The 21370-nt window shown below is 41.5% G+C and overlaps 1 protein-coding gene across 2 annotated transcripts; it reads right to left on the bottom strand.

The window, feature by feature from the left end:
- Positions 1–3069: 3069 nt before the first annotated feature.
- On the bottom strand, positions 3070–18616 carry fgf24 (fibroblast growth factor 24). 2 transcript variants are annotated; one of them, XM_029727823.1, is made up of 5 exons: positions 15794–18616; positions 15592–15628; positions 11809–11977; positions 9634–9740; positions 3070–4887 (listed from the first exon to the last, which is right to left on the bottom strand). In XM_029727823.1, the coding sequence occupies exons 1-5, from the start codon at positions 15823–15825 to the stop codon at positions 4609–4611; spliced, it is 624 nt and encodes a 207-aa protein (XP_029583683.1). In that variant the 5' UTR covers positions 15826–18616; the 3' UTR covers positions 3070–4608. The 2 variants fall into 2 exon arrangements, with proteins under 2 accessions (XP_029583683.1, XP_029583675.1); XM_029727815.1 differs by having other exon boundaries at positions 11800–11977; positions 15794–18615.
- Between the last annotated feature and the right edge of the window lie 2754 nt (positions 18617–21370).

Consider the following 21370-nt stretch of genomic DNA (forward strand, 5'->3'; position numbering starts at 1 on the left):
GGCAGGAGGTTTATGCAAAATGTCTTCGGTTCATTCCGAAAGGTTCTATACATTTGTTATCATTGGTGCTCGTTTAGAGCTTGTTTTGCCCCTTAACCTCTATTTCTTTGCATTACATCTCTCTTCTTTCTCTTTCATAATATACTGAACAAAAATATAAACACAACAAGTGTTGATCCCATGTTTCATTAGCTGAAATAAAAGATCCAGAAATGTTCCATACGCAAAAAGAAAACATATTTCTCTCCTATTTTGTGCACAAATGTGTTTATATCTCTGTTAGTGAGCATTTCTCCTTTGCCATGATAATCCATCCACCAGACAGATGTGGAATATCAAGAAGCTGATTACACAGCATGCTCATTACACAGGTGCACCTTGTGCAGGCCACTCAAAAATGTGCAGTTTTGTCACACAACACAATGCCACAGAGTTTTAAGGGAGCGTGCAATTGGCATGCTGACTGCAGGAATGTCCACCATAGCTATTGCCAGAGAATTTAATGTTAATTTCTCTACAATAAGCCACCTCTAATGTCATTTTAGAGAATTTGACAGTACGTCCAACTGGCCTCACAACCGCAGACCACGTGTAACCACGAAGAATTTCTGCACAAACTGTCAGAAACCGTCTCAGGGAAGCTCATCTGCGTGCTCGTCGTCCTCACCAGGGTCTTGACCTGACTGCAGTTTGGCATCGTAACCGACTTCAGTGGGCAAATGCTCATCTTCAATGGCCACTAGAACGCTGGAGAAGTGTGATCTTCACAGATGAATCCCAGTTTCAACTGTACCAGGCAGATGGCAGACAGCGTGTATTGCGTCGTGTGGGCGAGTGGTTTGCTGATGTCAACGTTGTGAGCATAGGGGTTATGGTATGGGCAGGCATAAGCTACAGACAAAGAACACAAATGCATTTTATTGATAGCAATTTGAATGCATAGATATACCGTGACGAGATCCTGAGGCCCCTTGTCGTGCCATTCATGCGCCGCCATCACCTCATGTTTCAGCATGATAATGCATGACCCCATGTCGTGCACAATTCCTGTAAACTGAAAATACTCCAGTTCTTCCTTGGCCTGCATACACACCAGACATGTCACCCATTGAGCTTGTTTGGGATGCTCTGTTCCAGTTTCCGCTAATATGCAGCAATTTCGCACAGCCATCGAAGAGGAGTGCGACAACATTCCACAGGCCACAATCAACAGCCTGATCATCTCTATGTGAAGGAGATGTGTCGCGCTGCATGAGGCAAATGGTCACACCAGATACTGACTGGTTTTCTGATCCACGCCGCTCCATTTTTTAAAAAAGCTATCTGTGAACAACAGATGCATATCTGTATTTCCAGTCATGTGAAATCCATAGATAAGGGCCTAATGAATGTATTTATATTGACTGATTTCCTTATATGAACTGTAATTCAGTAAAATGTTTGAAATTGTTGCATTTATATATTTGTTCAGTGTAGATTGTTGAGGGACATTATTAATATGCATATCATTCTTTTATTATTACTACCCTGTAAGTCATTTGCACTGGCAGAATATTTGTATTTTGATATACTAAATTGACAAATCACCAGCCCTGGTCATGAACCTGTTAAGGGATTCTGTAATGAAAGTGTACAAGTATCATACATGAAATACAAGGTGCTATGAGACACCGCAAAGCATGACTGAGCATCCCTAAAAAACATACACGTGTGAATGGAATACTAGTTTCTTTGAGTTCTGGTTTGGAAAATCTTCATGTCACATATAAAACAGTACTTTTAAAAGCAGACAGAGTATGAGACATGTATAAGACATCTAAATCCAATTAAGGAATAGAGTCTTCATCTGGTGTAGCTAGGTGGCTAGCCTACTGGGTGTCTGATAACATCAGTAGGAACTTAAACAAAATAAGTTTTTTGTTCAAAACTGCCATTTTTCAGTCTGACGGTTACTGTAAACACCATTCCAGCGCACAACATTATAAGACATGCTTTTCCACATTCCTTCATCCTGTTTTTAAGGAGGAAAAATGTCTCAAACCTTTGTGCCAAAAAGAGGCTTACAACATTTTGTATAAAAGTATTATCATTTGTATTAAAGTAACACAATGTTCAGTCATAGTATTTCTAATAAAATACCTGTGTGGAACTACAGAATAGCAGAATGTTCACAGCAGAGAACTCGCTGCTATTCTCTCAACATTCCTTGTCTTTCAACTGTTATGGACTCATGGCAAAATGTCCTCCTTCTTGATTTAGTTGTGCCAGTAAGGAGCCCATCAGTGTACTGGCTACACCAAAATGCTAAAATATCTCTCCATATTTCCACAATTTCAATGATACCAAACTCTCTTTATCCTGGCTTTCAGCCTTGACTTTGATGTCCACATAACATTCCAAGCAATTTATCTCAGATTTTATAAGTTTAGGACATCCCAGTTATGATTGCAATTTGCGTAATGTGAAAGGTTATGCGGGCACTGTCTGCAAACCCACATCTTAACTCAGATGTTAGATTAACAAAAAATTATATTTGTATCATGTGGACCAAAAAAAACAACAATAATAATACTTTTGTTCCTTGTAGATAAAATTGCCTTACAGTCAGTACATGCAGTATTCCTAAAACATCAACTCTATCCAAATATTAATGAGGTGATGAAAGGTAACTACTAACATCTAAGATCTGTTGGAGGACGTCTTAGCATGGACCAGCTAATGTACCGTCAAAGTTCACGGTTAGGTTATAGTAAACTTGTCAGCCATTAAAACACATTTCCAATCCTTAGATTAGCTCTTCCGATGAATCCGCAATGCAACCTTTCTCAACATAGAAATCTACTGCTGTTACAAGAAGCCTTCACACTTTAAGGTTTGTATATGAAAATGCATACCTTGGCAGTATGCAGAGAAGGGAATGTACTCAATGTCTGACTAAGTGATAGCTACAACATTAGTCTAAAGTTATATGGGAAAGTAGTTACCAGTGAATTTATATAACCCCAATGTCTAGGAGAGAAAAGGCACATGTACAGGATTTGCCCCACAACTATAAACACATAGAATACCTTTTTTAAATATAGTCCTCATTTTATTAACAGAGGCCAAATAAATTCATCACATTGTATTTACAAAGAAAGGCAATAAATATCTTATAATAGTCATAAAATTATTTTTGCATACATTTAAAAAAATTCATAAATGTGTCATGTTGTTAGTAGCATCTCATACAAAACCTGTCAGGTGGTAGACAAATATATAGGCTACTACAGCTGTACCCAGGAATAGAGGCTGAACTTTGTCGTCACTGGTAAAATGGTCAACATTGTTCTGTAGGGATCACAACTCCTCTGGTTGCCAGGTCTAGTGATGGCCGCAACCTGTTCCCCGAATCCAAAATAAGCATATTTCTCGTTGTATGGTTTTCAGGGTTTAAGAGTTAGGTCTTACAATATGGAGATAGTGGGTGGGTAGGATGAATATATACCTTTCCTAGTACGCATTATAACAATTCAGTGCTCTCGACAATATAACTGGCTTGATTGAACACAATGTTAGAGATGAAGAGTTTTTGGGATGTCTCTTTGAACATGGGTGCTTGGGTGCACCATGAACAACCAGTGATACAATCCACCTTTTGGTTGTAGGCCTATGAAAAGCAGGGTAAATTGGTGGATGCAGATGGTAATAATACCAGATAGCTTGCTCTGTGTCAAAATATATGTATATAAGATAACATCATATACTTGTACGGCAATGTTTGAGAAGCTGTCCAGTATTCATTAGTCTTTTTCAACCATTCTACCACACTAAGGAAAGTAAGGCAAAAGGTGGGATATTACATTTCCCATTGTAACAGTGTCAGTGTTTCTGTCTCAGTTAACTTCTGAGCCACATCAACTCAGGATAAAACTGCAACCCCGTCTGTCTGATGTCTGGCTAGTCAAAGCATGTTGTGTTCGGCTGAATCATAGGTTGCACACCAAAATGTCAAGGAAATCACTCCGTGCACGACGTGTTGAGCGCATTCCATCCAGAGTAGGCCACGAGTCAGAAGGTATCAACAGAGGGGGAGCAGAGGGAGAGAGAGGGGGCACTGTCAGATGTTGCACTCAAAGCTACGCAGTTATCTAGGTAAACTGTTTCACCTGCCATTGTCACCTCTCTCCATTTCGTCTCCATGGCGTCCCGATTCCAGTGGAAAATATGGGATCCATGTTGTCTGGGGTAACACAAACAAAACTGACAGGTATTCCAATAAAATCTAGTGGATGATTTTTATAACATTGATAAACGCATGCTTCCACCCTCATTGTCAGAAGGATGCCTTCAGTTTGCAATTCAAAGGAGCAGAAGATGGAGGCGATAAGGGTCCTTTGTCGTCCTTAGTTTATCCAGTATAAATAAAATAACAGACACATTAGAACAATTACCCAGCAACATCCAACAGTTGGGAGATGTTCAATGTTCCTGAAATATAAAAATAAAACCTCTTTGAATTTTTTTTTCTTTTTTGTCGTCGTTCTTTTTACATAAGTCTTTAAGGGGTTTTAAGGCAACAATTGCATGTCCTTTGAAACAACAGTGCGTGTGCTGTCCATTGGACAATCAGTTTGTTTTGGGGTTGTGTTTTAGGCGACGTGCCCTTCGTGTCCGCTTAGTTACTGTAGTGAAACGAAACTCTTCCAGTGGGTCCACCTTACCCTTTGGGTGGCGTTTCATGAAATGCACTTCCTGTTGTGTTTGTGTGGTCCGCGATCCTTTTTTGGGCCTCCCCTTCCTGTTGAAGCCCAGGTACCAGCCTTTGTACTTGGCTGACACGAGAGCTGTGTAGTTGTTCTCCAAGAATTCTTCCACGAAGACGCACTCCTGGTTCCTTCCATTGAGCTGCAAAGAAAACAACATGGTAGACCCTTAGCACCTGGTTTCTAACACTGTGAAACAATGACTTCCGCCTTCCACGACGGCAAAACATTTAAAAAATCTACTTTACCTACTGCCAAAGAACATTTCTGTATGTCATATAAGCCAGAAAGAGATGGAGCTACTACAGTTGCATTTGTGGTATACAGTGAGGGAAAAAAGTATTTGATCCCCTGCTGATTTTATACGTTTGCCCACTGACAAAGAAATGATCAGTCTATAATTTTATTGGTAGGTTTATTTAAACAGTGAGAGACAGAATAACAACAACAAAAAATCCAGAAAAACGCATGTCAAAAATTGTATAAATTGATTTGCATTTTAATGAGGGAAATAAGTATTTGACCCCCTCTCAATCAGAAAGATTTCTGGCTCCCAGGTGTCTTTTATACAGGTAACGAGCTGAGATTAGGAGCACACTCTTAAAGGGAGTGCTCCTAATCTCAGTTTGTTACCTGTATAAAAGACACCTGTCCAAAGAAGCAATCAATCAATCAATCAGATTCCAAACTCTCCACCATGGCCAAGACCAAAGAGCTCTCCAAGGATGTCAGGGACAAGATTGTAGACCTACACAAGGCTGGAATGGGCTACAAGACCATCGCCAAGCAGCTTGGTGAGAAGGTGACAACAGTTGGTGCAATTATTCGCAAATGGAAGAAACACAAAAGAACTGTCAATCTCCCTCGGCCTGGGGCTCCATGCAAGATCTCGCCTCGTGGAGTTGCAATGATCATGAGAACGGCGAGGAATCAGCCCAGAACTACACGGGAGGATCTTGTCAATGATCTCAAGGCAGCTGGGACCATAGTCACCAAGAAAACAATTGGTAACACATTACGCCGTGAAGGACTGAAATCCTGCAGCGCCCGCAAGGTCCCCCTGCTCAAGAAAGCACATATACATGCCTGTCTGAAGTTTGCCAATGAACATCTGAATGATTCAGAGGACAACTAGGTGAAAGTGTTGTGGTCAGATGAGACCAAAATGGAGCTCTTTGGCATCAACTCAACTTGCCGTGTTTGGAGGAGGAGGAATGCTGCCTATGACCCCAAGAACACCATCCCCACCGTCAAACATGGAGGTGGAAACATTATGCTTTGGGGGTGTTTATCTGCTAAGGGGTCAGGACAACTTCACCGCATCAAAGGGATGATGGACGGGGCCATGTACCGTCAAATCTTGGGTGAGAACCTATATCCCTCAGCCAGGGCATTGAAAATGGGTCGTGGATGGGTATTCCACCTTGACAATGACCCAAAACACACGGCAAAGGCAACAAAGGAGTGGCTCAAGAAGAAGCACATTAAGGTCTTGGAGTGGCCTAGCCAGTCTCCAGACCTTAATCCCATAGAAAATCTGTGGAGGGAGCTGAAGGTTCGAGTTGCCAAACTTCAGCCTCGAAACCTTAATGACTTGGAGAAGATCTGCAAAGAGGAGTGGGACAAAATCCCTCCTGAGATGTGTGCAAACCTGGTGGCCAACTACAAGAAACGTCTGACCTCTGTGATTGTCAACAAGGGTTTTGCCACCAAGTACTAAGTCATGTTTTGCAGAGGGGTCAAATACTTATTTCCCTCATTAAAATGCAAATCATTTTATAACATTTTTTACATGCGTTTTCCTGGATTTTTTGGTTGTTATTCTGTCTCTCCCTGTTCAAATAAACCTACCATTAAAATGATAGACGGATCATTTCTTTGTCAGTGGGCAAATGTACAAAATCAGCAAGGGATCAAATACTTTTTTCCCTCACTGTAGCTCTTTTAAGGACAGAGAAACGTTACTAGACATTTCACACCTTGCATTTGTAAGTTTAAGCTATGTGTGTGTTTAAAAAGAATAATACTTTTTTGTGATGTACACTCCCCTATGTATGTATTTAGACAGGGAAGCAAGACTCAATCAGATCAAGCGTTAACCGGCGATAACCGACACCCGCATAGCTGTTTTGGCTGTGTCTGAGTTGTAACGGTGTTGGAGCTGTCAAATCTGTGAGCAGCTGCTCTTGATCATTGTCACGGAGCCATACCAGTCCCGCTTGCCTTAGAAGTTCAGAACGAGAAAGTGTAGGCTATATAGAAATAATTACGCTCAAATTGAAAATCATTAGACAAAACAATGAGGATTTCCATCAGCCTAATGGAGGTGTAGATCACATGTCACAATCCTGTGTTCTAACTTGTAAACAAGGCTGCATGAGATTTCTCTTAAAGGGATACTTCGGGATTTTGGTCAGATGAACTCGTGGATACCATTTTTATGTCTCTATGTCCAATGTGAAGGAAATTAGAGGTAGTTTCTATGGGACGCATAGACTTCCAGCCATTGCTCTAACGCTAGTTAGCATTGGCTCGCGAAACTACCTCTAACTTCCTTCATACTAGACACAGAGACATAAAAATGGTATCCACAAGTTCATCTGACTCTGGGGAAGTAAAGGGCCTCATTTCCAAAATCCTGACGTATCCCTTTAATGCAACTCCGTGCAGCCAATGGCAATGTCCGCTTTAGGTATAATGCCAGGAGCCACTTGTGGATTTGGCAGTTCTAAAGCAGTTCTACCTCCGACACCACCAAAACAACCACGATGCAGATGTTGGGTAGAGCGGATCGGATTTAATAGAGCCCTAAAAGTTTTATATGAGGCGACAGTACAGAATGTCACCTTTTATTTCAGGGTATTTACATACATATCTGTTTTTCCACTTAGAAATAAAAGCACTTTATATATCTAGACCCCCCATTTTAAGATGTCATAAGTATTTTGACAAAATTCACTTATAATGTATTAATGTAGTCAAAAGTTTCGTATTTGGTCCCATATTCAATGACTACATTAAGCTTGTGACTCTACAAACTTGTCGGATACATTTGCAGCTTGTTTTGGTTGTGTTTCAGATGATCTTTTGCCCAATAAGAACTGAATGGTGAATAATGTATCATGTTGGAGTCGCTTTTACTGTAAATAAGAACAGAAGATGTTTCTGAACACTTCTACATTAATGTGGATGCTCCCATGATTATGATCATGAATGAATCATGAATAATGACGAGTGAGAAAGTTACAGATGAACAAAGATCATACCACCCCAAAAATGCTAACCTCCCCTGTTATTGGTAATGGTGAGAGGTCAGCGTGTCATGAGGGTATGATCTTTATGATCTTAATGTCATTCATCATTATTCAGGATTCATTCAGGATTATCCGTAATCATGGTAGCATCCACATTAATGTAGAAGTTTTCAGAAACATCTTCTGTTCTTATTTACAATAAAAGTGACTCCAAAATGACACAAAACATTATTCACCATTCAGGTACTATTGGGAAAAATATAATCCGAAACTGAAACAAACTGCAAATGCATCCAACGAGTTTGTAAAGTCACAAGCTTGAAGTAGACATTGCGTGCTAGGAATATGGGACCAAATACTAGACTTGTGACTACTTCAATACACTATAAGTTAATTTGTCCAAATACTTATGAACAAAAAAAATTAAAATGGGGGGGCTCGATATATAAAGTGATGTAAATTCTAAACGATAAAATATAAGTATGAAAATACCCTCAAATAAAAGGTAACATTCAGTAATGTCCCCTCATATAACACATTTGATCTCAAATCCAAAATGCTCTAGTGTCGGGCCAAATGTATAATTCTAGCTTCACTGTTCAAATAAATACAGAGGGGAGTGTACATGCTGCTATTTTACATGGCGCCACCTGGTGAACAAGAGGTATAATTGCAATGGCGTTCCTCCTATGTGGGCATTGGACTTTCAAAGCATTGTGATCATTGTGAGGATTGCAGTCTATAATTGACTGATGAAGTGTCAAAAGAAAGGCACGGGTTACTTATCAAAGGGTTTTTAATCAGGGGTACACTGAGTGAGCACTCTCCGTTATGGCTTGTAAGTTAGGCAAGTGAACATACAGGTAACTGCCAAAATAAAGGAAACACCAACATAAAGCGTCTTCATAGATCATTGGGCCACCATGAGCCAGAACAGCTTCAGTACACCTGGGCATAGATTATACAAGTGTCTGGAACTCTATTGGAGGGATGCGACAACATTCTTCCACAATAAATTCCATAATTTGGTGTTTTGTTGGTGGTGGTGGATAACGCTGTCTCAGGCGCCGCTCCAGAATCTCCCGTTAGTGTTCAGTTGGGTTGAGATCTGGTGACTGACACGGCCATGGTTTACATTATTATCATGCTCATCAAATCATTCAGTGACCACTCGTGCCCTGTGGATGGGGGCATTGTCATCCTATGGGGGCATAGCCATGGTAGCCAAAATAATGGCCTTCCCAGCATTTTATACATGATCCTAAGCATGATGGGAAGTTAATTGCTTAATTAACTCAGGAACCCCACCTGTGTGGAAGCACCTGCTTTCAACATACTTTATATCCCTCATTTACTCAAGTGTTTCCATTATTTGGGCAGTTATCTGTGGATTCTTCATACATTGATGTGTATTATTATGAATGTCTTAGTCTTTCTAAAAAGGAAACTTAAGCACACATGAAACCATGTTTCTATGGTTAGGTATAGTAATGTGCACACTGGAGTGTCTCTTTAGGTGTTCTCTGATATTATCTCTGGAAAACACGAGAAAATAGAATAGGCCCAATTGTATTTCATTGAGTTAGATTTTCCTCGTTCTCTGGCAAGAGAGTGACAACCAAGGATATGCTTACCTTTCCAACTATTTTGCCATTCTTGTTCATACAGATGTAATGCCCACTCTCCTTCCCTTTTATTCGAATATGGCTCCCAAAGGTTTCCGTCTCAACAATAAGAAGAGCTAGACGGTGAAAGAGAAACACAACTTGATAATTATTTTCAAACACTTACATGCATTGAGTTGATACAGTCCGTGAACAGTGTTAAGCAATAAAATATTTGTTTGATCATTTACTATAAACCCCAGAGAGGTAGAAACCAATGCAGTATCATCTTCCCACAGTGATAAAGTTTACACAACAACATATGTGCCAAAACAAAATGGTAAGCTGCCGTTACATTTGAAATGATCCATTGTAAACAAGCACACCAGCGGCTTCTTTTGCTCTGTCACAGCCTTAACCCCTGTGGGGTCAGCTTTGTTTCTGTTCGCTCCTCGCATGCAAGAGATCTGCCAAACATTTTGGAGGGGTTATGCTCCCTCAGGATTAGGTTTCAGGTTCTCTTTAGTCTGTGCTCACTCAATCAAAAAGTTAAAGATGATCCATCTGTTTAACACACTGGTCTATTCAGTGGCACTCAAGGGAACAGAGGCACGAGGGGGGAGCCAGGAGGTGTAGGGAGGGGCATCTCCAAAATTGTCCCTTTAATAAATCTTGGATGGGAAGGGGAGTGAGAAACTCGTCTGAGAACTGACGTTGAGCGAGAGAGAGGGAAGAAGACATCCCTCTCTCTCAACCAGGGAGAAAAGAGGATAAAATGACAGTGGTGAGATTTCTCTGAATTCACAGGAGGCCTGGTTTGAGAAATACAATGGAGCTCCTGAGAGGAGTTGGAGAAGCTGGGACAGAGAGCGCCACAAGCCCCCACTTAGCTGCCCCTCTTCCATCCCTTTCATACTACAAAGGTAAAAAGCAAGCTGTACTGTGATAGCCTGGCTTGAAGTGGTTTTAGTGTAGTGTTGCTCACTGTAGCCAAGCTATAGAAGCCCCACAGCATTTTTAGTGCTGGCTCTCAAACGAGGGAGGACTTGTGCAGTGCAACTGGAAACTACAGGTGCAACAACTGCCTTTAAAACACATTTACCAGCACTGACATGGAGTTTTACACATTTTTACAAACACATATGCATTTAGATATAGATATAAGATGCTATCCTAGTTGGACAAATGGTGACATCAATTATGTGGGATTGCATGTGACACGTTATATATACCACATTTCTTGAAGGCAAGCACTCCTGCCTGAGGAGAATTATAACTCCCTCTTATCCGCGTGTATATGTGGGGTAGCTGACCTTGTTGTAGCTGCGGCTCCATTTCTCAGCCGTGCTTTCTGACCCTCCATTGTGCGGTTGCTGTTATGACTGAGTGAGGATTAGTGCAGAGATGAGAGAAGAGTGTCTTCCCAAGCCTCCTGTTAAATCAGTGTCAGGGAGTTCACAGGTGCCAGGTACTGGGGCTGAGGGGGCAGGGTTGGCAAGTCTTCATGGGAAACATTGAATCTGCTTCCACTCAAGCTCTAACAAGCAACGAGAGGAAACCTCGCCTCAGCATATCTGTGACTGAACACAGTCGACACAACAGTGCGGTCGACTCAGGCCGGCAACATTACAGCCGACTGACTGTTTGTTGGCAAATCATACATGTGAGCGCAAACAGGCAAGCACTCCCATACAAACGCACCTAGACCACCGTCCAACTTTGAATAGAATATGTGCCGTGCCCACAGTGACTGTAGAAACTGTAGTGAATGTAGAAACTGATAGACCCTCTGTAGACTTGGAAACCACTGTGCCAGGCATCACGCAGAATTACTTCCCATGACAACAATCAGCTGTATTCCCACCTCAGTATGGTCACTGACCAGAACAGTGGAAGGAACACAGCTGAGATTCAATGAATAAAGACAATATATACATCTAGCCGCGCTTTATCTGTGGCAGACATACTTCTTGCCTCAAATTCCCACACTATTCATCATCTTAATGGCTTAACCAAGCAATCAGTAAGTAGCGGAGTTAGGGTCAAAGTTCACTAGTTAGAAATGTAACCCAAACTCTGACCAGTAGTGGTCCAAAATAGGTCCAATGACATGGGATAATTCCCACAGTAAAGACCATTGATGAGGGGAACTGGCTCAAGTGTCTGTAAGTGAAGTGCACAGGAATTCTCCCGTACCGTACTTGCCCCCATCGTCTCCGTTGGCGTTGACCTTCTTGCCCAGGATCTGGACGTGCTTGCCCGTGGTGCGGCTGTACAATTGGTAGATGCGGATCTGCTTCCGGCTCAGGTCGTCCGGGTTCCGCGTGTGGTTCTCGATATAGATCCTAAAATCAGCTGAGCTCTGTTGTGATTCCTGGAGGAGAAAGACATGACACAGGTGTTCACGGAGCAGCTTTTACTAGGTACTCTGTCATGAAGCTCTGCTTGGATGTTGTAAGCTGATCTAACTATGCGGCATTGCGAACAAATTCAAAGGGCACTTAGTGCAGAAGCTGAAGAGAACAAAAGTGCAACATGCTACGTGCTTCATTATTATTGTATGTCTTTGCATTGAGGCAGCTATTTACTATTTGCCTGGGGCCATACTGAGAAACCAGTATTCCATTTCCACAAGCAAGCAAGCCACTAGCAATTATACACCTGAAGCATCCAGACCTGTTACACTATCATCAAAAATATATCTGCCCTAGGGCCCAGTAAGGCCTATAAATCACAGTGGAGACGTGGATGCGATGGCAAGAGGCAGCTCGTACCATAAAAACACACTAGGAGGGAGCATCTCGTAACATAAACTCCCCCATTGAAATATTTCACGCCGTTAGAATGAATGCAAAGGTCTGTTCTGCACTTACAAGTTGCTTAAGGGCCTACTTTTTTTTTTAAATAGCTGACTTCGACAACACATCCAAATACATGCAGCCTGAGCGCCCTGTCACCCAACCCTATGTGGATGGGAAGGAAAATGTACACTTTCAAAACCCCTGAAATCTCAATTCACGCCAAGATCCTGTTCCCCAGCTGTATCATGTGGTAATTACATAGTAATGGCCTTTTATGTAGCTTCTCTCAGGTGGCTAATTATATACACATTACATTCTCCAACTCCTTGTTATTTTAACCTCAGCAAATGAATGACATTTAGTGAATGAGTGGGGAAATATGCTCACGGTAGAACAAATCTTTAATACAAAAGGGGAAAACAAACCACTGATCTGAATACAAATCCCAGTTGTTTGAAGCCACGTTATGGCTGTTCTCAGCAAAAATTGGTGTCAGCAAACATTAAAGGAACTACGAAACACAGTTAGTTTTGGAAATACTATCGCAAGTATATTAATCAAAATATGAAACAATTGTATATCACTTTCTAATATTCAACTAAAAGAAAGTAATTTGCCTCAAGAAAACATGCATCTTAATCAATAAGCAAATCGTATTTAAATATCTTTATCAAACTTCCTTTGAATTGAGTCAATGTTTAGAGGGGAGGAACATTAACCGTTATTATGACACCCCTCATAAGTTCATATAATAGAGCATCCAATAGAGCCTCTACAACACTAAAAGAGCATTCAAAATCAATAGAGCATCCAATAGAACCTCTACAACACTAAAAGAGCATTCAAAACCAATAGAGCATCCAATAGAGCCTCTACAACACTAAAAGAGCATTTAAACCAATAGAGCATCTAATAGAGCCTCTACAACACTAAAAGAGCATTTAAACCAATAGAGCATCTAATAGAGCCTCTACAACACTAAAAGAGCATTTGAAACCAATAGAGCACCTAATAGAGCCTCTACAACAACACAAGAGCATTCAAAACCAATAGAGCATCTAAATAGAGCATCCCAAACTCTCCACAACCTAGGTCATACTATCCCCCCCCCACCCCAAAAGCTAACCACCAAGCCAGCATGAACTAAAACATTTTTGGGGGGGATAACTACTGCTGAGGGATTTGTGCCAAATCTCTCCATCTCTAAACAAACATAAAGGTTTGTTTTGTAGACAGTTGCATTTCACATGGAGGAAAAAAGGCAAGCCTCTGCAGAGGGCTGAGGTTAATGCAATCGACAACATTTTTTATCGAGCCGTCTCCCTTTTCAAAGACGGCCCGAAAATGGATATGGTTGAAACTTCAAAAGTCTGGCACCATCTTCACTGGGAAGCTTAGCCCCCTTGCATCTCAGATACGCTTTACTATCTGTAAAACACAGTCTACCTGCCATCAAGGTTGTGCTACAAAATTGTATTGGTCTATCTTGAGGGGTTTGTCTTCAGCAAAGCCTCTATGAGACTTCCTTCTGGCCTACATCTTCATTACAGAAGCAATTAGTCATACAAAGCAAGAACTATATCAGAATTTAAACACTAGTATTGTATTACTGTCTTGGACAGGGGAGAAATCAGACAGTAACACTTTAGCATGTTTGTCCCAATTCCTTTGGAACAATCAGAGCACAAACCCTCACATTACCCAGTTGTGTCTCGATTTTTAGTGGTGTCTTTGTAAAATGTCCCCTTTTATTATGAAATGGGAATGCCAGGTTTTATAATCATGATCCCTTGACACATGTATTAAGGAACATCTCTGACAGAGATGTGGTGTCTCTGACAGAGATGTGAAATCCAAGAGGTAAAAGGAGGGATTCTACTCTCTGTCTTCATCTATTGCTGCCTCATTGGATGGATTGGCCTCTCCATCAATAATTAGGTTGGCATGAGTGTTTTGTTTTTTTGAAAACCTTTAATCCCAAGTATTTTTTAAGATTTCAAACTAGATTTCATGACATCTTATCACGTCAATCAGAGGGGAAAGGATTGGGTGCATTGTATGTAATTACTTAGCCCTGTATAAATAGACAGCAATATTGTTTTAATTTTCACATATGCTTTAAATTGGAGACAGGCTGAAAAAGGTGAAACAATTCTAGTAGTTCTCTGTAATCCCGGAGAGGTTTGATTGGCATCAACTCGGTATATGATACTGACTAGACTATAAAACTAACCCCAACAACAGAGGCATGAAGCAGGATGTGGGCTAACCGCTGCCTCTCACTGTATCCAGCAATATAACATGGTGGTTTCCTAACTACCCGTTATATCCGACATTCATTTAAACCAAAAAATCATGTCAAATGTCTAGATGTTTTACATTCATGTTCATATGTCACATATCATGACCAAAAAATAACCAATAGCCTACAATCATGCCCAAAACGGAAATACACGAATTGTTAATATTAAGCTAAAGTTAAGAAATTGAATCTAACACCGTGCAGAATGTTACTTTACATAATAATACATCATGTGGATTTTGACTTGAGTTTTGCATGAAAGGTAAGCTACAGACAACCAATTTAACAAAGCAATCGCATGCGTAAAAGGCGCGCGATTCGTGGAGTTTATATTATTACCAAATAGATCCACGACACTGAAAATGATCAAAATCGCAAATGATCCTGATCTAAATGTCTTTAAATTTCTTCAGGCTACATGTCAGTTTTTTTCTCCATGCCTCAACGCTGGTTGCCTGGCTCAATGGTGCGCTGTGCGCTTATCTGATGCACTCGAGGACTCCTCGTTCATTAGAGTAAGGTGCGCAGTAGGATCGTTTCTTCTACATTACAAAACTATTTGCTTACCATAAATGTCATATTTAAGGGTATAGTTACTATGCTTGTATTTTTGTTAAATTAACAATACAACTTTAATTAGGGATTTGTGTTAATCTTATGTAATTAAAGTCATATTAAAAAGTAACAAGACAAAGCTCAGAAAAAGAACCAGCGCGCCTAACCACAATATTTTCCAGTTTGCAAGTATCCAATTATATGATAACGATTTGTTCATAATAAATCCAGAATGGGTGCCGCAAAATCACACACACACACACACAAACACACACACACACACACACACACACACACTATCCAAAAAACTGAACAATCGAATCAACCTACCTGGAGCTGGAAATAGAGGACCAGAAAATGTAAACACCTGGAGAGAGAAGGGGAGGAGGGGGTTAATCACAAGCAATTACATTAAATATAAACACCATAGCCTAAATGGATGACAAGGGTAGTAACTAGCTTTTAGCGACTTCTATTGGTAAGAATGTACGTGTTTTGAGAAACGAAAGGAATAGAAAGATGGAATCCTTACAGGTATATGAACCTCGAAGGCAGAAGAGACATCTTGACTGGCTGAAATACACCTGTTTCCACAGTTTTAAAGCCCCGGGAGAAGTAGAGGATAGACCCGCCAGCGTCCTTAAACTACGCGAACAATTCCGGAGGTGCCTTTGAATCCCAGTGTAATGATAAATAACTGGAGTGCAACAATGTCACTGAATGCAACATTAGGTGCTTCCTTGTAAAAAAAATGATCCAGAGGAAAAAATATAGCCTATTGTTTCTTGTCCCCCTCCAAATCTCCTCGCTCCGCTCTCACGGGCTGTGTAGACAGTGGTATCTTGCTGGGCGCGGAAATATTCAATTTGCAACCATTGCTTAGTATATTTCCCCTTGTTTAAAAATCCATTGCGCGCACCCCTTTTGCTTCCAAAGGTGCTGCTCCAAAGATCAGATGTATTTCAATTCCGTGCGTACCTGGGGATATCTACACTTTGCATGGATCATGTTAATCTTCCGACTCCACAGTGGGAAAGGGGCTAAAGAGGATACGTGCGTAAAATTGAATAGGAACATTAAAAAAAGTTATGGGGTATACCTCACGTTGTGATAAAACTTCAGTGATATCCAGAGAGTATAAATATGACATCTGAATCAAACGCAGCGGAAGACCTTCGTAGCAGGGGCGATGGTGTAATGCCTGTCAGTAGAGTGTCTGCGGCTATGGATTTGGGAACAGTGAGGTTTTTTTTCATTGGTGGGTGGAAACTTGTCAGCGGTGTGCACCTGATAGGGTAATTTTTGAGAGACCATCAGTTTGGAGAATGTTTTCCTCTAGTCATAATTGATGGTGCTTGGGAGGGAGTTGGTAGGCTACAAGGACGGACTAACGAATTGATGACTTGTTTTCAACATTTTAGAAACTTCTGTATATACATTTTATTTGGAGCAATTCGATAAGGGATATTTCGTTAAATGCAGGGTTAGGCCTATTTCAAGGTCACAAAAATAGCCTAGGCTACTTTACATTTTAGTCATTTAGCAGGCGCTCTTATCCAGAGCGATTTAAGTACATTGCTCAGGGGCACAGCGAGAGATTTTTCACCTAGTCGGTTCAGTGATTCGAACCAGCGAACTTTTGGTTGGTTACTGGCCCAATTCAATCGCTAGCCTACCTGCCGGCCCTACTAAGGACAATAGACCTACAGGATTTCAAAAGAAAAGTTTTGAATCACATTTTGTTTTATTCATAAATCAGTTTTTCCCCCGTATTATTTTCCATTATTATTAACGGCGTACCCATCACTAATTAGTTTATTATATTTATTGCTATTAGATATATATTTGCTGATGTTTTGTTGTATTACCTTTGTCTAGAGTTGAGAAAGAGTGTGTCTGAGTCGTATTTTCAGAACACAATTACACTTTTCGGCTTCCCTTGTTTTGTGGTTATATTGGAGGCCGCGTCGTTTGTGGATTGGGCTTAGCTCTCCCAGACAGCATTGAAATGCAGGTTGTTGTGGAACTCGATTTTTCAATAATGTGCTATAACTTATCCCGCATTTAAATGAAAGAGAGGTGTGAATGTGTTTACGAGGCCCTCTGAACTCGCAGTGGAACGACCCCACATCCCTCCCGCCACTTAGGACCATTGTGTGAGTCTCATTTATTGTCCTATTACAACGGGAACTACAGCATTCCATCCTCATTGGGTTTAACATTTCCCTATAGAGTTAGTGGTATCAATTGAAACTATAGTGGATTGCACTTTGAATAGCTTGTAAGAATAAGGGTGACTGTGTGAATCAGTATAATTCCAAAATAGGCAATTGCAACAAATGTTATGCAATTCTGTACCTATGTACAATGCATGTGTATTATCCGATTTCAAAACTACAATAATAAACGATGTCCTCCATTGACGAAATTCAAAAACCCTAATTGCACAAAATATAATAATTTATGATAGGAACCGTTAAATAAACACACAATGGGTGCACATCTGATGATTAGATTGACCTGGGGCTTCCATTTGGTGTACATCCAAAGTAAGTTATAATCAACAAAATACTATGTTTGAAGCATTGGCTGGCAGTCCAATATGAAGCTGGTTGAAAAGTGCCTAAAACCACAGGCATAATAAACAATAATTACAAAACTGCACAAAGGAGCCAGCATTGAGTAGTCACTCATCACCTTTAAAGCACAGGCTTGTGACAATGCCTTGAAAGTATGAATGAAGAGCTATGGCACAGAGTGAACAGAGCTGTGTCTTTGATGTGCTCACCTGTGTGACACTTGTGGCAAGCTTCAACAGAAGCACACTGTTTACCTCCACATTTCCACGGTAGAACCACGTCACAGCAGATATGTATGGCACATGGAGTAACTTTTCCATTCCATCGTTTATTTTAGGAGGGAGGATACATTGACCGTTGACTCTAATCAGTCACATTAAGCCACACAAACTACGACTTATGTCAGATTTATTCTTGGAAAGTCCATTTAGCATTTACACAAAGGGGCTATGAAGTTTGGTCAGAATTGTGACTAACCATTGAGAATTGTACTGGTTGGAAGGTTGGGCCGACTGGTTGACAATGACTAGAGTTGAGCTTTATGAATGGGGAGCTGTCTCAATCCCTCTGAGGAGGGGGAGATGGGCAGTCAAGCCAGCAACTCAAGAGTTAGGATTAGGTTACCCACAGCTACTGAACTGACTGAGTGAAGAAAAGAACAAGCAGGTAAGCTTAAGGTCTTGGTTTAAACCCCACAGCCGCGAATGAGAATTTGCTACAAAAAGCCTTGCGGCTTTCCACCATCACCACTACCAGTAGATGTTTCTGAGACTGTGTCCAGACGGTCATCAGGAATGTGGAGAATATCTCATTGACGGTAGGAAAAAAAGGTGGGGTGGAAAAAGCTATCCGAGGGCGGTGAGCCAGGGGTTCAAAGGACCTAGCAGGCCTTTAAGCTTGACAAAAGAACTTGGCAGTGTCTGTAAGTGAAGCCCAATGTACTACATTAGTGCAAGAACCCCCCCGCCACCTCCTTTCTCCCCCTCGCTTCCCACTTTCATCTCCGACACGAACATATAGGGTGGGGGGTTTCGGGGGGCATCTGCATCCTATTGAATTTTCAAGGTGAGGGGATGGCCGAAGAGGGCCTAGTGGCTCGTATAAGCTGTCCAGACCCTTTTCACTCCAAGTCACAGCCCAACGATCGTGTGAAGAGGCGGGGACAGCCTCTTCCTCTCATCTCCCAGGAATCAACCCCACCCCATTAGTATATTGGCGGCCCCTTTCACACTGTTGGCTTGGCTCTTTGGCCCTGGGCCCCCGGAGTCCCGCGGCGTAACGTTGGCTAGTCAGGAGCAGGTCACCACGGGGTCGCGACACCTCGCTGTGCAATAGGGTGATGGAGACAGTGCCCAGAAGAGTGTCGCTGAAAGAGAAGGAGAGAGAGCCTTGAAGCGTTGCCTTGAAGAAAAGGGAAGCATTTTGTAATTTGTCCCCCATCACACGTTGTTTGCTTGGAGTCATTTACGGCATCTAGGCTTTGCCTTGAAGTCGGCGGCCACAGTGTGTGTAGGTGCGTGTGCCTTGAAGCTGGGGGCCACAGTGTGTGTGTGTGAGAGAGAGAAAGAGGTAATGTGAGTGTGAGGTGATAATTAAACTGTTGCTCCTCGACAAATCATCTCAGAGCACTGCGATACATGCAGAACATATTAACATATTCATTAGCTTCAATACACTAATGATGATATTTCCCCCTCTCAGTTCAACAGAGGTCTTAAATAGTCCAAAACCACCAACACACATTATGGCTCACTCGTCACTAGTTGTTAACACATGTTATAGTTTTCATGATGTATTTGCACGCCTCACTAAACTCCTCTTAATGATTATGAACAATTACTCTCAGGCTCCAGGTTAATGGATGGTGAAAAACACAACTGCCAAAAAGTGTCATGATGTAGTAAAAACAATAATTTCATAACACTGGTCCATGAGCCACATACTTCTAGTTTTCTGACCCATTTTGTATCTTTGGCAGAATATTAAGAGTCACTTGGACAGCAGAGGCTAATGTTGGGCGCTTATTTATGCTTTCAAACCAATGCTGAGTGATATGATTGATTTGTTGTCAGCTCTTGACGTTTTTCTGCATCGAAATGAAATTACCCCTTAATTGTTTGTTGGGTTGCTGTAATTACCAAATTAAGGAGCTGTTGTTGGTAATGTGGCATAACATTCAGGGGTGCAACTTTCACTGGGGACGGGGGGGGACATGTCCACCCCACATTCTGAAATGGCATTTTTGTCCACCACCCCCACAGTTTTATCATTGGAATGTGATACAAAATGAGGCAACGGTGTCCTTAAGGACCATGCGGGCGCCTCCGAGCGTCGGGTAGGCTGTTTGGAGTGTTTATCCGACTAGATAAAAAAAAATAATAATAATACAATTATGTCCCTGCCACTTCTAAAAACAAAGTTGCGCCCCTGATAGCATTGCTGCAAAACTTGGAGAACCTGGCCAGAGTGCTTGACTCAAACCATACTCCCAACTTTCAGTATTGAAGACGGGAAAGCATGTTAAAAAGAATTGTTATACAGCTGCGCATACAGTGAAAGAAGTTTCTATAAACGCGTAACCATTTTAGAACTTCAACAACAAATTAAAAACACATCCAAAAATAATCTTCTATGAGATTGTACCCCTGTGTCGATGCCACACCACAGTCCTCCAACCTCATGACCTAGTCAACCCACCTAAGGCGGTAAACACTTTGATTTGAAGTCCTTACCTTCAAGTCAGCGGGTGATAAGTATTTAGTGAGTGTTTAAAGGTCAAAACCTGTCAACAAAATGGATCAACCCAACTAATTGCTATTAAACTGTGGGGTGGGCCAGTATACTTCCTCAGGTAATGGTGGGTCCTGAGAAAGTAGTCCCGCATCACTCCTCGAGGTCATCTGTGTGACTAGGGTACAATAAGATGCCCCTTCTGATGGACCGCCCGTTAGCCATGTAGCTTTACTTAGGGATAGCAGCAGCCACGGTAGGTAGGAGTCCCCCCCCCCTCAGCGCAGGAGGGTGCCCCTGCAGCTAGCCTCAACCTGCAACTCCACTCAGCCTAATGGTTGAGCCCAATCCATTCCCCTGTCTAGCACCTCTTTAGAGCCTCCTCACCCCTTTGTTCTGACAATACACAAACGGCCATTCAAATGGGGGGACTCTGTAATCAGTGAAATACTAGCCTCTGGGCTTTGTAGAGAGGAAAAGAGAGAGAAGGAGAGAGGGGAAAAATCCATCCATGACCAATCAGCTCTAACTACCTGTCTGGGTTTTTAGCTGCAGAGGTTATTTGCAGAAGGAAAAAATGTTCCGTTCCAGATGTAGAATTGAAGATGAAAAAAAGGCGTGCAGACTGATACCTCCACCCACTGTAAAATACTGGATTAGCCGACACCCCTGGAGTTTCTGTTGCTGTTGCTTGAGTTTCTTCATTTTGAGGAAAGACACTGTTATAACCTACATTTTAGCTGTGAAATCTGCATCAATGGATTTCCTTTATGATAGCTCACTAAACACTAGTTATATTG

This window comes from Salmo trutta, chromosome 3 (genome assembly GCF_901001165.1).
Source record: "Salmo trutta chromosome 3, fSalTru1.1, whole genome shotgun sequence".
In the NCBI taxonomy this organism is placed as follows: domain Eukaryota; kingdom Metazoa; phylum Chordata; class Actinopteri; order Salmoniformes; family Salmonidae; genus Salmo; species Salmo trutta.